Here is a 17,036-nt window from a genome sequence, read left to right on the forward strand (position 1 = left end):
GGGGGGGGGTATTGCTTGGGGCGGTGTGCTGGCTCTGCGTTGGGTGTCATTTGAATGAGGGAGGGGGAGGGGTGGGATTGCTTAGGGCGTGTGTTTATTGGGTGTGGAAGGCTCATTTCAGGATCACTCTGTCGCTCGGCTCTGCTCTGTCAAGTTTGGTAGTAACCTTTTATCTATTATGTTAACTTTTCATAGGTTGTTAATTTGGTGAGGCCATTTTAGGTGGTGATGCAATTTCTTTGGTCAGTGTCGAAGTTTGCTCTTAATCAATATGTTTACATAATATTTTGCCTCTTTTCTGTTCTTTTCTTCATATTTATTCATCTATGTTCTGACTTTTTTATATATATAATCCTTCTACTTTTCCAGGAAATACTGTGATTCTTGATGAATTATAGTGTAAACATAGAAGGAATTGAGAAGTAATTATTGGAGAGCGCCATCTCTGGCGTACTCGGGCATACAGAAAGCAAATTAACTTCTGTTGTCCTAATGAACGTGCCAAGTCCCTGGGGCCAAGCCGAAAAAACAGTCTTATTAGTAAGGGAAATAAAGACCTTTCGAAAGATTTCGATATGTTTGCATAGCAGTTGTTCTCGTTTAAATGTCATGTGTCACAGCTTGTTTAAACATGTTAACAGTGGCTCCTGTAGCTTAAATAATCCTGCTCATATCGAATCGGCGATATTTGTATGCCTTTGTGTACATTTCAAGCTTACATGTATTCAAATGAATAACCATAAAGAAAATACTCAGAATGCAAGATATGCAACATGTATTATCATATGAGATTATAACAGTATAATGCAATTGCTCAATGAGTAAGACAATTTATGTTTATGTACGTATACAGGGGTAAATATCAAAGGAATACTAGCGAGTAGAAAATGATCCTTTTAACCTCTCGCCATACCTGCCATACCAGATATTAGATTCACTGAATATGTATATGATTGCAATATTTGCTGTGTCCTTATATTGAAACTAAATTACAAACTCACATAATTTCCGTTATAATGAGAGATTTCATGTATGAAACAAAACTGGCATGGAATGATTACACATCATTCACTATCATTGATGACACTGTCCAAGAATAACCAGCGTGCATGACGTGCAAATGTTCCCTATTGAAAAGAACACAGTGTCCAACACTGCACTGCAAAAATTCTGGTGTTGATTTAACACCAGCCCGGAATCTATATACATGTATGTCCACACCAGAGAAGTGTTAAACAACACCAGTTTCGTTTTGGTCTAACACCAGACAGGTTTTTGTGCAACACCAATTAGTAATAAAACAGCATCGGTTTGATTCCAAACTGGTGTTGTTTCGATACTTCTCTGGTATGGACATAGATTCCGGGCTGGTGTTAAATCAACACCGGAGTTTTAGCAGTGTGTGTGCCACAGTGTGGAACACAAAGTGAAATCAGTTTCACATTGTCGAATTGGAGCATTTCAACAGTGTGAATGGCATATAGTCATCATCTATTATGTGAAAACACTGTTCAAAATTTCTTCACACTGTTGAATTTGAGCACTTTAATAGTGTGAATGGCATATTCACATCATCGACTATGTGAACACGCTGTTCAAAATATCCTCAGACTGTCGTATTTGAGCATTTTAACAGCGTGAATGGCATATTCACATCATCGACTATGTGAACACGCTGTCCAAATATCACACACTGTTCAATTTGAGCATCTTAACAGTGTGACTAATAATGTCACACCGTGCAATATGTGAACACACTATGATCAATTGTGTGGCACTGTTTTTTTCAATACCATACTTTGTCCGTATCATTTATTTTGTAATTATCTGTTATTGTTTGAATATTTTTTGGAGTCATTATTACCTTGTAAATACATCGCAATTTGGCTTTAGCGATGAGGATGTCTTGATTTTTATTAATAAACCATCTATCTATCTATCTATATCTATCTATCTATCTATCTATCTATCTATCTCTATCTATCTATCTATCTATCTCTCTCTATCTATCTATCTATCTATATCTATCTATCTATCTCTATCTATCTATCTATCTATCTATATCTATCTATCTATCTCTATCTATCTATCTATCTATCTATCTCTATCTATCTATCTTTCTCTATCTATCTATCTATCTATCTATCTATCTTTCTCTATCTATCTATCTATCTATCTATATCTATCTATCTATCTCTATCTATCTATCTATCTATCTCTATCTATCTATCTATCTATCTATCTCTATCTATCTATCTCTATCTATCTATCTATCTATCTATCTATCTCTATCTATCTATCTCTATCTATCTATCTATCTATCTCTATCTATCTATCTATATATCTATCTATCTATCTATATATCTATCTATCTATCTATCTCTATCTATCTATCTATCTCTATCTATCTATCTATCTCTATATATCTCTATCTATCTCTATCTATCTATCTATCTATCTCTATCTATCTATCTTTCTCTATCTATCTATCTCTATCTATCTATCTATCTCTATCTATCTATCTATATATTAATCTATCTATCTCTATCTATCTATCTATCTCTATCTATCTATCTATCTCTATCTATCTATCTATCTCTATCTATCTATCTATCTATCTCTATCTATCTATCTATCTATCTATCTCTATCTATCTATCTCTATCTATCTATTTATCTATCTATCTATCTATCTCTATCTATCTATCTCTATCTATCTATCTATCTATCTATCTCTATCTATCTATCTATATATCTATCTATCTATCTATATATCTATCTATCTATCTATCTCTATCTATCTATCTATCTCTATCTATCTATCTCTATATATCTCTATCTATCTCTATCTATCTATCTATCTATCTATCTATCTCTATCTATCTATCTTTCTCTATCTATCTATCTCTATCTATCTATCTATCTCTATCTATCTATCTATATATTAATCTATCTATCTCTATCTATCTATCTATCTATCTCTATCTATCTATCTATCTCTATCTATCTATCTATCTATCTATCTATCTATATCTATCTATCTATATATATCTATCTATCTATCTATATCTATCTATCTATCTATCTATCGTTCCAGCAGGGTTTTATGAAATTCCCCATTTTTTTAATATATAAGTATATTGTATTGTATATATTTAAATGAAAATAGCCTACAACATTATTGATCACAAATATTTTCCCATAATAATGAAGATTACTTACAAATTTAAATGAAGATTACTTACAAATTTAAATGAAATTTACCCTTTCTTATTCAATATAGGGATGGGTAGAACTTGTCTAACGTGTAAGGATGTAACTTCGGATGATTTTGATATGGAACTTGGCGGCAGTGAATATGAATCGTGTACAGACAACCCGGGCGACATGGAATGCCCTGATGGAATCTCAACGTGCATGACTGGGGTCATCATTGTTCGATATGGACTCGAATCAGGTATTTAATACAGTAGCAGTATTATTATTGTTATTATTATTATTATTATTAGTAGTAGTAGTAGTAGTAGAAGTATAGTAGTAGTAGTAGCAGTAGTACACGGTTAAAACGCTGTTTAAGATTTTAAACAACGCTGTTTACTATATGAACCTTACAGCAATTATGTTTAATTTATTGAAGATTAGATATTCAAATAAGACTTTGTTGCTTAAGATTTAAACACTTGTTTAAGCTGTTTAAACAGTTATTGTAAGGTTCATATAGTAAACAGCGGTTTTTTTACTGTGTAGTAGTAGTAATAGTAGCAGTAGTAGTAGAGTGTAAGTAGCAGCAGTAGTAGTAGTTTTGTCATTATTATTATTATTATTATTATTAGTAGTAGTAGTAGTAGTAGTAGTAGTAGTAGTAATAGAAGCAGAAGTAGTAGTAGTAGTAGTAGTAGTAGTAGTAGTAGTAGTAGTAGTAGTAGTAGTCTCAGTAGTAGTAGAAGTAGCAGCAGCAGCAGCAGTAGTATAGTAGAAGTAGTAGTAGTAGTAGTAGTAGTAGTAGTAGTATATACCAACAGTTTCCATCTTACCAAATTAAGTATTAATTTTTGGAAAGCGCTCATTTGAAAATTAAACAAAGAAACTAGAACTAGAAAATCCTAGTGAAAAATACTGATAACAAGGCAATATATGCTGTATGGTGTATTAGTAACACTTAATCTCTTATGGAAACATAATTTTATAGGCCATGGCGTTCCGCATACTGAAAATCTAGCCATATAATTAGCCAAAGTCTGTAACGTGATGGAGGGTAGTTCCCGCATCGAACGTTACTCGCCGTGATCACAACGCGTTATGAACTAGTTCGAGTACGCGCAAAATAAAGAGGCGGTCGCCACTCAATTTATTTTTTCCATTATTTACCATCATTCTCCATGACATAATCTACAGTGACGATTATTTTATGATAAAACAGGAAAGCTGGACTAGTTATATGGTATCATTATGCCATTCACCTTTTTTTTCTTCATTAACAGGCCAAAACGTGACCTTCCGCGATGAGAAACGAGCATGCGCACCAGAAGAGATACTTGCTTCAATATCTCCTGGAGACCAGTGCTTAAACCGGTCTGTCATCGATTCCTACTTCTCTGCCAACGATCCAGCAGAACTTTACCCAAACGATGGCGGTATGACGTTCCATGGCATCGTCAACGCAACCTTCTGTGTGTGTGACAGCAGCGATAGATGCACACCGCCATCTCCCGACGGCGAGGGTCCACCGAGAGGAAGCACTGACACAATAGACACCGTTACGCAACGTCAAGTCACGTCAGCTAGATCAGGTAGTTGATCGAGTTGCATTTAAATCTATTTTTTGGCAACAAACAAAAAATCCTTTTTACTTCAGAAAACGCCGAAAAACAGGGCCGATCGGGGACAATGTTGGTAAAAAAAAAATACGCCCCCCCCCCTATTGGCGAAAGCTGGATCCGCCCCTGTCAGGCGCATCTAAACCTTTAATCTTCCTAGTCATGGTTTCTTAAACAAAAAATGGGGGGGGGGGATTACCATCCCATTTTCCAGGTTTTCCCATTTCCTCATCAATAATGATACACATTATTGATGACATACAGTGTATAGCAATTAAATGTTATCGCACTACCTCATCGCACACACACACACACACAAATGTAAATTTATCTAGTCTTTATTAAATATTCATGTTAGCCAAAATAAATGCTTGGTCACGTGATATATATCAGCCGATCATCTGATTAAGACCCATGTGATTAAACTCCCCATTTCCCTATCTATACCACTCTCGAACAGTTCTGTTCAGTTATTCATTAATCGCTGCACCACATTCAACAATTATTAATGTACATTTAGATCATATGAGAAAAATATAAATATATATTTAGAAAGCATAAATCATGTCCCTTTTTTATCATATAAAATTGTCTTACCATACAGGAATGGGTAGAACTTGTTTAACCTGTAAGGAAGTAACTTCTGATGATATTGATATGGAACTTGGTGAAAGTGAATATGAATCCTGCATAGACAACCCGGGCGACATGGAATGTCCTGATGACATCTCAACGTGTATGACTGGGGTCATCAATGTTAGATATTACAATCGAGAAACTAGTAAGTAATCCAAAAAGATAATGCACCAATATATTGCATATTTAGTGACACGATAATTGACTCTAAATGATTGGTACTGTGCCATCTGATCAGTGTAAATCTTTCGTTATTTCCGTTTTATCATTGCGTCTGCAGTCAAGAGCAGACAAAAGCAGTATTTTTTTTCAAGTATCTCAACAAAAGTAATTGGGATGTTAAGAAGTTAAGGTCAGCATTACCACACTACCAATCGAAATCACATGAAATAATGAGTGTGTTAAATAAAAAACATGCTTTTCTAATTACATGCCTGCACAGAGAATCAATTATTTATAAAATCAGACATTGTTGATGGGTTCCATGACTTTTGCTCCGGCGACATTTGCTCTGCTCTAAATTCCACACACTAATAGAATGACTAACTTTAACCCTGGGTTTAACACTATGTCATACTCTAAACATATCATAAAACCCTAATACAGCCCTAACCAAAAATCTACATGTAGACAAAATTAAATCCGGAGTAATTGCCGCCGGGGGTGTTGTACAGGAATTACAATAAAAGTTGGCATAAATGAAATATATGGCATACCATGCATACACTGAACTTGGTACAGCTGTGTTATTGGTGACTTTTTGGTCTTAATTATCATTCAATTTTATTTATCAAGGTTAATCTAATAGTTTAGTAAACCTAACTAAAACAGATGTTCGTCGTCTCTGCTTTTATCAACAACAAGGTCAAAATGTGACATTCCGCGATGAGAAACGTGCCTGCGCTCCTGAAGAGGTCGTCGGCTCTATTCCCTCTGGAGATCATTGCGTAGATCAAACCGTGGTCGAGTCCTACTTCTCTACCAACGATCCCGCCGAACTGTACTCTGACATGGGCATCATGGAGTTCCGTGGTATAGTGGACGCAACCTTCTGCGTCTGTGACAGCGGCGACAGATGCACACCACCTTCACCCAGTGACGGTCAAAACGAAGGCTCGATGGGACAAGGTGAGGTCATTTTTTGGCACATTTTAATCAGACTGACTCTAGACTGGTATATGGAGCTTAGGATTATTAGTATAATGAGCAAAGGTTTTTATGGGATCAGACAGGATGACGTATGTACCCAGAGACCAAGCAAAAACACAGACCTTTGAAATACAACAATGTGATAAACAAATACAACAATATGAAGTTCTGCTAGATTCTGATATAATATTCGAAAAAAACATTTCACCCTTTATTTCCCTTTTCTTCATCTCCACCTTTATTGTTGGTCGTGAAACCTTTTGGGGTTCATGGCCCTAGGCCCCTCGCCGCTGCACGTAAGCAGAAATTACACAATTTTATATGCAGATGCTACTTTTTAGTAAAGACCGAAATGTTAATACAGTATCTAAATTACTCCAAAAAGAATTTACCAAGATATGTAACTGGCATGACTGGGTAGAATCTAATAAATTCAAATTGAATTTAAAGAAATGCAAAAGAATGTTGATTGGGTCCAAAAGGAAAGGTTAAAATGTCAATTTTATTATGACAAATAAATTATCGAGCAGGTACATGAATTTAAATATTTAGGTGTTGTTCTTGATGATTGATTTTCATGGAACAAACATATTGAACAAGTATTTACGAAGATTTCAAGAATAATTGGTTGTATCAGACAAATAAAACACCCTACTCCGCAAAACATATTAACCATGTTATATATTGCATTAATCTTGCAACATAATTATTACGGTATCGTTAGTTGGGGCAGAACTAGTAAGTGCAATATTAAGAAAATACAAAAACTCCAAAAAAAAACTATACTCGATCGATTTGAACGCTGATTTTCCAATGTTCTTCGCACCCAATGAAACTATATAGCAAACCATTGTGCAAAGACAACAGTATCATGTTTGAATTAACTAATGACTTAGTTCGAATATATGTAAAGGAATATATTGTTTATCGTGATATCAACTGTCAAACTCGATTAAAAACCAAAACGCCTCGAACAGAGTATTACAAGAAATCTTTGCATTTTTATGGTTCAAACCTATCATGCCTATGGAACAGTTTTCCCCAGAATATGCAAAATGTAACATCTTTTCCCATATTAAAGAAACAATCTAGAATTTAAACTCTTAACTCCGAATCGTGGTCACATCTTTTGCACGGTTCTGACAACCTCATCGCACAACAAAAAAATTGTAAATTGATTGAGTCTTAATCAAATTTTCATGTTAGCCAAAAATAAGTGATTGGTCACGTAATACATCTCAGCCAATCATTTGATTTTGACCTACATGTATACAACTAAACTCCCCATTTTCCAATGTTTAGCACTCTCGAACAGTCCGGTTCAGTTATTCATTAATCGCTGCACCACGTTCACTATATTAATGTACATTTAGATCATATAAGAAAATACACATATATATCTAGAAAGCATAAATCATGTCCCTTTTTTATCATATAAAATTGTCTTACCATACAGGAATGGGTAGAACTTGTTTAACCTGTAAGGAAGTAACTTCTGATGATATTGATATGGAACTTGGTGAAAGTGAATATGAATCGTGCACAGACAACCCGGGCGACATGGAATGTCCCGATGGCATCTCAACATGTATGACTGGGGTCATCAATGTTAGATATTACAATATAGAAACTGGTAAGTAATCCAAATAGATAATGCACCAATATATTGAATATTTAGTGACACAACAATTGACTTTAAACGATTGGTACTGTGCCATCTGATCAGTGTAAATCCTTCGTTATTTCCGTTTTATCATCGCGTCTGCAGTCAAGAGCAGACAAAAGCAGTATTTTTTTTTCAAGTATCTCAACAAAAGTAATTGGGATGTTAAGAAGTTAAGGTCAGCATTACCACACTACCAATCGAAATCACATGAAATAATGAGTCTGTTAAATAAAAAACATGCTTTTCTAATTGCATGCCTGGACAGAGAATCAATTATTTATAAAATCAGACATTGTTGATGGGTTCCAAGACTTTTTCTCCGGCGACATTTGCTCTGCTCTAAATTCCACACACTAATAGAATGACTAACTTTAACCCTGAGTTTCACACTATGTCATACTCTAAACATGTCATAAAACCTTAATGCAGCCCTTACCCTACATATAGACAAAAGTAAATCCGGAGTAATTGCCGCCGGGGTGTTGTTCAGGAAATTACAATAAAAGTTGGCATAAATGAAATATATGGCATACCATGCATACACTGAACTAGGTAGAGCTGTGTTATTGGTGACTTTTTGGTCTTAATTATCATTCAATTTTATTCATCAAGGTTAATCTAATAGTTTAGTAAACCTAACTATTTTCGTCGTCTCTGCTTTCATCAACAACAAGGTCAAAATGTAACATTCCGCGATGAGAAACGTGCCTGCGCTCCTGAAGAGGTCGTCGGCTCTACTCCCTCTGGAGATCATTGCGTAGATCAAACCGTGGTCGAGTCCTACTTCTCTACCAACGATCCCGCAGAACTGTACCCCGATATGGGCATCATGGAGTTCCGTGGTATAGTGGACGCAACCTTCTGCGTCTGTGACAGCGGCGACAAATGCACACCACCTTCGCCCAGCGATGGTCTAAACGAAGGCTCGAGGGGACAAGGTGAGGTCATGTTTTGGCACCTTATTTTGAATCAGACTGACTCTAGACTGGCGTTATATTCATGGACTAATACTTAATAGGTTCAATATTGCGGACCGAAATAATCGCTATAGAGGGTATTCATTTGTCTCGCAATCTACTATGGCCAACAAGGATATTGGTGATCACTATCGCAAAAGGTGTTCACTAGCTTTCTAGGATATTCGTGATCACTCTCGCAAAAGGTGTTCACTAGCTTTCTAGGATATTCGTGATCACTCTCGCAAAAGGTGTTCACTAGCTTTCTAGGATATTCGTGATCACTCTCGCAAAAGGTGTTCACTAGCTTACAGGTTCACGAGCTTTCGAGGGCCGCTGCAACTCTTTATCAAGTGACGAAAAGTATCTGAGACGTAGTCTATTTATACCAATCCCCAGGACTAGATAGACTACGTTATCAGATAATTTTCGTCACTTGATGCGGCCCTCGAAAGCTAGTGAACTTGTAAGCTAGTGATCACTTTTTTGCGAGAGTGATCACGAATTTCCTCGAAAGCCAGTGAACACTTTTTGCGAGAGTGATCACGAATTTTCCTTGTTGACCATAGTAGATTGCGAGACAAATGAATACCATCTAGCGATTATTTATGGATTAGTAGTATAATGAGCAAAGCTTCCTAGGGAATTAGACATGATGACTTAAGTGTCAAAAGCCAAAGCAAAAACACTGATCTTGGAAATACAACAATCTAAACTTCTGATAGATTTTGATATAATATTCGAAAAATAAATTATTTCAGCCTTCATTTCCTTTGTCTTTATCTCTGTCTTTTGGGGTTCATGGCTCGTAGCTCCCCCCACACACTGTTCGTAAGAGCTTGGGATGTAGAACATGTAGATCTTTATGAGGAGAAGTTTAGATATAAGTTATAAAAAAACAGTTTCTAATAACTTTTAAAGAGGAAATCATTCGCCACTACCCTGCCCATGATGATCTCCACCGTGTTGAAGTGAAGCCATACATGTATATTATGTGTCTTTTCCATTGAGTAGGGGATCCAAGAATATGCATCGAATGCAAGGAGGTGACTTCAACCGGTGACGTTATACATCCTGGTGAGACTGATATTGTCTCGTGCTCGGACAACCCCGATGAAATGGTGTGCTCCGACGGCATCTCTACATGTATGACTGGGATTGTTAACGTCTTATATGTACTGGAATCTGGTGAGTGCCAAGGATAGGCCTATATTGACCCTTACATATTCTGGGAGCCTGATGAACATGTCCGAATGAACAATATGGAATTTTCTCCAAAATGAAAAGTTACAACCATCTTAAATTGAGATATTACGTGGGGCTTCGTGGTCTAGTGGTTGAGGATCCGGTCTTTTAATCTGAAGGACGTGGGATCGGTTCCAAGCCATGGGGTGTTATCCTTCAGCAACAAATCAAGTCACATTGTACTGCACTCAACCCAGGTGAGGTAAATGGGTACCGACAGGAAGTAATTCCTCAAAAAGCTGTGCGCACCTAGCAAGGTGGATACGTGCGCTAAACTCTTACAATTAATTTGAACCTCAAATACAATTTTTCATTTTTTATACACATTTTCAAAAAATAAGCAAAATGCGACGTGTTCCAAAATCAGATCATTGATTAGTCGCAAGGTGAGCAGATACCTAATAAAGGAGTACTCCGAGCTGAAAATAATATGATTTAAACGAATAAAGAGAAATTAGTTAAAACACTGGAAAGTTGATCAAAGTCGGACATTGAATAACAAATTCATGAGATTTTAATTATCATCATTATTTCGGGGGAAACGTGCTATTCATGTATAATATTCCTAAGCCAATTGATGATGTCATATCCCCACTTGTTTCTTTTGTATTTCGCATTATGCAATACGTTTATTCAAATTTTGCTAACCAAGCATTAAAAATAGAAAATGGCTCTTGATTTAATGCAGGAGATATTTACATATCACATATTATATGACAATATGAAATAATTATATCATGTAATAACGTAGGGAAAACGGAAGTGGCTAAATCACATCATCAACTTTGCTGATGAATATTCAATTCAATTTATTTTTTTCATTCTTTCATTCTAATACAAATAAGTACAAGATAAATTAATTCAATTTAAATAGAAGCATGAACAAAATTCAACATTGAATAAATTATATACATATTCAATAAGTGATTCAAATATAAATCAAAATGCATGTCAAATTTAAATCAGTATAATCAATATAATTAAATATAATTAAATCGATATAGTTATATATCATGACGGTGTGTATACAACTTTTTTATTTTTTTTTTTAATATTGCTTCATTACAAAATTCAGCAACTTGTGATAGTAATTATTTACCGATATTGATGAAATTGTCAGCATTTTGCAAAGTGAATTTTACTCTAATTATTTGATAGAACATTTTCAGCATGGAGGACCCTTTTAACACTTTTCCTCTGATCGTCTCAATTTCAGGTCACACCATCACCGTAACTGACAAACGACGCGCCTGCGCCCCACCAGACGTTGTTGCTTCGAGTCCTTCAGGAGATGTCTGCGCTCCCAAATCGGTGGTCGAAGATTACTTTTCAGACAACCCTCCTGATGAGCTGTACCCTAATACAGAGGAAATGACTTTCTATGGTATCTTAAATGCAACGTTCTGTCTATGTGATAGCGCCGACAGGTGTACCCCTCCCTCCCCAGAGGCTAGGCATGTAAGTGGAGGGTCTGGTAGTAGAATCGGAGCGACTACGCCAAAGAGTAGCAGTCGAAGCCTTAAAGCTTCCGAGGTTGTTGCTTTTCCATTTATCGTAGTTATATTACTCTCTGTTTTGGGTTAGAGGTAGGTCTAGGTGGTAGAAGCGTAGTATTTTAATTCACTAAATTTGTTTTAATATACTTTTATATGATTCTGCATCTATTATGCAATGTAAATAATACCCTACCGTTTGACATCCCTTCTTTCTTTCTCTTGTGCTGTATTTGTGTTACAGGCGTATCCCACCACCAGACCACAAGCTTTTACTTTTAGGAAATCACACCTTCTTTTAACAAAGCTTTTATACAATTACGCTCTTTTATGATAAATGTTTCTATGGATTATATTGGAAAATTATATTTTAAGGAAATGGAAAAAAATAAATGCATATTTAATTGGAAAAAAAATTATCAAACATGTTATCAAAGATATAATGATACTGGTCTCTGTCATAAAATTACGCATGATCCAAAAATGTAGATCCATCTATTTAGACAAGTTCGTTTTAAGAACAAGTAATAATTTCTCAGGCATTGTGTCATTATGCTTTTAATTATTGTACATTCTACTTCCAGCCTTTGGCTGCGAATGAATTTTAAATAAAGCATAACCACACCATACTATTGCGACTAACAAATATAATATGCATTTATACACTTTTTTATATTTTGTAATGAAAGCACTGCTGTTGTTATTTGTAAATATATACTTTGCATGCACTCGTATATCATTTAGTGGTGTTGTGCACGATTGGATAAGTTTCTGGACTATCAGCAACGAAGCCCAGGGTTCGAATCCAACCACAGAACTCTCGTCGTTTTGGCAATATGTGTATTAATATTTGCCACTCTCAACCCAAATTTAGCATGAATGAGTATCCGATAGTAAGAATTTAATTGAAAGCTCGAGAGCCTCATATGAAAAATGTGTGTTATTTTGTGTATATCTATAATGAATTCATTGCCGTTTATTCAATCATGTTTTAATAATAATAATAATAATAATATATATGATTTGTATGGCGCCAAATCCATAAGAATATCAAATGCTCTAGGCGCACTAGTGCAAAGTAGAGGTGAAAAAGAAGGAAAAGTATTTAGATTAAAAGTGCTGAAGACAAATAGAAGGGATAAATATCAATTGTAGGCCAAATTGAACATATAGGTTTTAAGATTAGATTTAAACATTTCAACAGAGCTACTATCTTTAATGGTCCGAGGAAGAGAATTCCATGCGGATGGCCCAGCATAGGCAAATGTACGTTCCCCCCACTTTGTTTTGATTTTAGGGATAACCATCAAACCAGAGTCTTGAGAACGAAGAGATCTAGAAGGGGCATATTGGTGTATCAAGGAGATGTTATAGAGAGGAGCGGATCAATGTGTACAGTGAAAGAGTAATAAAAGAATCTTAAAAATAACGCGTTGTTCAACAGGTAGCCAGTGTAGCGATTTCAGAACGGGTGTGATGTGGCTGTGCTTATTGGTGAGGGTCACTATACGCGCAGCAGCATTCTGTAATTTTTGAAGTTTTGCAAGAGCATTTTGAGGTAAACCAAACATTAGAGCATTTCCGAAATCTAGTCGAGATGATATTAGAGCATGGGTGATTTTTTTCTGTGGCATTGCGGGTGAGGTATTTACGGATGAAGCCTAGGTTGCGTAACTGATAGCGAACTGATTGAGAGATACGTTGAATCTGTGTGGACATTGTCATTTGGGAATCAAGAAAAATACCTAGATTACGGCAGGCAGTAGATAAGGACACTACATGCCCGGCGAGCGTGACTGAATTTGAGTTAGGCCTGATGAAGACAATCCAAATCGTGGGAAGCTCCAATAAAGAAAAGGTCACAAAATACCAAAAAACATCATTCGATGTCGTACAAGTCACAGAGAAAGAGAGTGCGAGGATAATAAAATGATATACGAGTGATCTGTGAAATGTGAGGGAAATGTGTTTTAATTGTGCGAGTTGTTGTATAATGATACCTTTTCAGATGGCACCGAGAAAACTGAGTCTTTTTTTTGCGAACCCTGAAATTTGGGTGTATTTCATAAATATTCAAGTGTGACTGAAACTCTCAATTGGATTTTTAGCTTCATGTTGGATAAAACGCTTCAACGCATCAGGTGGGTGTTTCATAAAGCTGTTCGTAAGATACAAATGACTTTACGCACGACTGGTGATCCTTTCTCATGCCATGCGATATCCCTATGTAATATTGATTTAGGACCTAAGATCACGTTCCAGTCGATCGTAAAGTTGTGCGTAACTTTACGAACAGCTTTTATGAAACACCCACTAGGTGCACTATACTGTGTATTAATCACTGGTGTAAGGCATTAAATATCATGCACTCTTCGGCACTAAGCGTATTGGAGTAATAGTTTGATTGATTGATTGATTGGATGCGTTTATTTCTGCATTTAATATATCAGATATATTAGTTTACAAGTTAATATGTACAAATATAATAACAAATTTAAATAAAGTTACGTTGTTATAAGCAATGGATCAGTATTTTTATTATTAAAAAAAAGAATGGATTACTAATTAAAAACAGATTAACAGACAAGTGGAATGCCTCTGGCGGTCTCACCTGCATCACGCGATTCAATAAAGCAGCAGTGCTGACTTTGAAAACTACTATAACTCGCACAAGATGTTCAGGGATACTTGGTTACTCTTATGTCCACGTTTCATGAACTAGACCAAGACTTTACGGAGATACGGTTGTAATTCAACAAATACCCCCATCATGGCAAAATTTCATTGACCTTACATGACCTTTGACCTTGATCATGTGACCTGAAACTCGCACAGGATGTTCAGTGATACTTGATTACTCTTCTGTATAAGTTTCATGAATCAGATCCATAAGCTCTCAAAGTTATGATGGTAATTTAATAGATACCCCCATTCGGCCAAAGTTCATTGACCTTTGACCTTGGTCATGTAACCTGAAATGCGCATAGGATGTTCAGTGATACTTAATTTATCTTATGTCAAAGTTCAATGAACTAGACCAATATACTTTCAAAGTTATGGTAATTCAACAAATACCCCAATTTGGCCAAAGTTCAGTGACCCTAAATGACCTTTGACCTTAATCATGTGACCTGAAACTTGCACAGGATGTTTAGTGATACCTGATTACTAGTATGTCAAAGCTTCATGAATCAGATCCATAAACTTTCAAAGTTATGATCGTAATTCGACAGATAACCCCAATTCGGCCAAAGATCATTGACCCTAAATGACATTTGACCTTGGTCATGTGACGTGAAACTTGCACAGGATGTTTAGTGATACCTGATTACTAGTATGTCAAAGCTTCATGAATCAGATCCATAAACTTTCAAAGTTATGATCGTAATTCGACAGATAACCCCAATTCGGCCAAAGATCATTGACCCTAAATGACATTTGACCTTGGTCATGTGACGTGAAACTCATGCAGAATGTTCAGTGATACTTGATTAACCTTATGTCCGAGTTTCATGAACTAGGTCAATATACTTTCTAAGTATAATTTGCTGTCATTTCAAAAACGTAACGTTAGGATTTCCCCAACATGGTCTAAGTTCATTGACCCTAACTGACCTTTGGCCTTGGTCATGTGACGTGAAACTCAAGCAGGATGTTTGGTGATACATGATTGACCTTATATCTAAGTTTAATGAACTAAGTTCATATATTTTCTAAGTTATGATGACATTTCAAAAAAACTTAACCTCAGGTTAAGATTTTGATGTTGATTCCCCCAACATGGTCTAACTTCATTGACCCTAAATGACCTTTGACCTCGGTCATGTGACGTGAAACTCGAGCAGGATGTTTGGTGATACATGATTGACCTTATGTCCAAGTTTAATGAACTAGGTTCATACATTTTCTAAGTTATGATGACATTTCAAAAACTTAACCTCAGGTTAAGATTTTGATGTTGATTCCCCCAACATGGTCTAAGTTTATTGACCCTAAATGACCTTTGACCTTGGTCATGTGACATGAAATTCCAATAGGATGTTCAGTAAATGCAGGCACAGACCCTCATTGGAACTTTAATCAACAAGTGTGCCTCCACGCAAAGACTAGCACATATAAAACTTGCTGAGCGAGAGTACACAAGGCATGAGTAGGCTGCACATTCAGACCCTTATTTCGAGTGAAGGGTTTGCCCAGCAGACTAGCCGCCGCCGTCGGAAAAGCGGCGCCTATAGTCTCACACTGCTACGCAGGTGAGACAAAAATAGGAAACCGGCATCTTGAGCGATGATGGTCTTTGTAAATCATCAGTGGCGGATCCAGGATTTTCCAAAGGAGGGGAGGGGGAGGATTTTTAAAACGAAAAGTTTTACAAGCCAAAAAAAGGTTTTTAACCACAAATGAAGGACAGTTTGTACCCAAACATTTTTTGGACAAGTAAAAGATTAATATCAAGGGGGGGGGGGCACGTCGGGTTTTTTTATCAAAGGGGGGGGGGGGCACATGTCCCTTGTGAGACACCCCCCTCTACATCCAGTTGTCAAAAATGAAAAAAAGACGCATATTAACCAAACAAGTGGAATGCCTCTGGCCGTCTCACCTGCATCACGCGATTCAACATAGCACCATTGCTGACTTTGAAAACTACTATAACTCGACGATGTTCAGTGACACTTGGTTACTCTTATTTCCACGTTTTAGGAACTAGACCAATACACTTACAGAGATAGGATGGTAATTCAACAAATACCCCCAATATGGCCAAAATTCATTGACCTCACATGACCTTTGACCTTGATCATGTGACCTGAAACTTGCACAGGATATTCAATGATACTTGATTACTCTTATGTCCAAGTTTCAAAAGTCAGATCAATAAACTTGCAAAGTTATGATGGTAATTCAACAGATAACCCCATTATGGCCAAAGTTCATTGACCTTTGACCTTGGTCATGTGACCTAAAATGCGCACAGGATGTTCAGTGATACTTGATTACTCTTATGTCCAAGATTTATGAACTAGACCAACATACTTTCAAAGTTATGATTGTAATTCAACAGATACCCCCAAATC

At 36.2% G+C, this 17,036-nt stretch overlaps 1 protein-coding gene across 1 annotated transcript in view; it reads left to right on the forward strand.

Moving 5' to 3' along the window:
• The window catches only part of LOC121419796, a 16,148-nt gene extending 3,269 nt beyond the window's left edge, over positions 1-12,879 (forward strand). The window contains exons 2-10 of the mRNA XM_041614257.1: positions 3,283-3,456; positions 4,481-4,789; positions 5,421-5,597; positions 6,317-6,580; positions 8,058-8,234; positions 8,942-9,210; position 9,321; positions 10,238-10,411; positions 11,685-12,879. Of these exons, the coding sequence (XP_041470191.1) occupies positions 3,283-3,456; positions 4,481-4,789; positions 5,421-5,597; positions 6,317-6,580; positions 8,058-8,234; positions 8,942-9,210; position 9,321; positions 10,238-10,411; positions 11,685-12,052 (1,913 nt within the window). The 3' untranslated portion in view covers positions 12,053-12,879. The remainder of the gene's footprint in view (positions 1-3,282; positions 3,457-4,480; positions 4,790-5,420; positions 5,598-6,316; positions 6,581-8,057; positions 8,235-8,941; positions 9,211-9,320; positions 9,322-10,237; positions 10,412-11,684) is intronic.
• The last annotated feature ends 4,157 nt before the right edge of the window (positions 12,880-17,036 follow it).

Source organism: Lytechinus variegatus, chromosome 8 (assembly GCF_018143015.1).
Source record: "Lytechinus variegatus isolate NC3 chromosome 8, Lvar_3.0, whole genome shotgun sequence".
NCBI lineage: Eukaryota > Metazoa > Echinodermata > Echinoidea > Temnopleuroida > Toxopneustidae > Lytechinus > Lytechinus variegatus.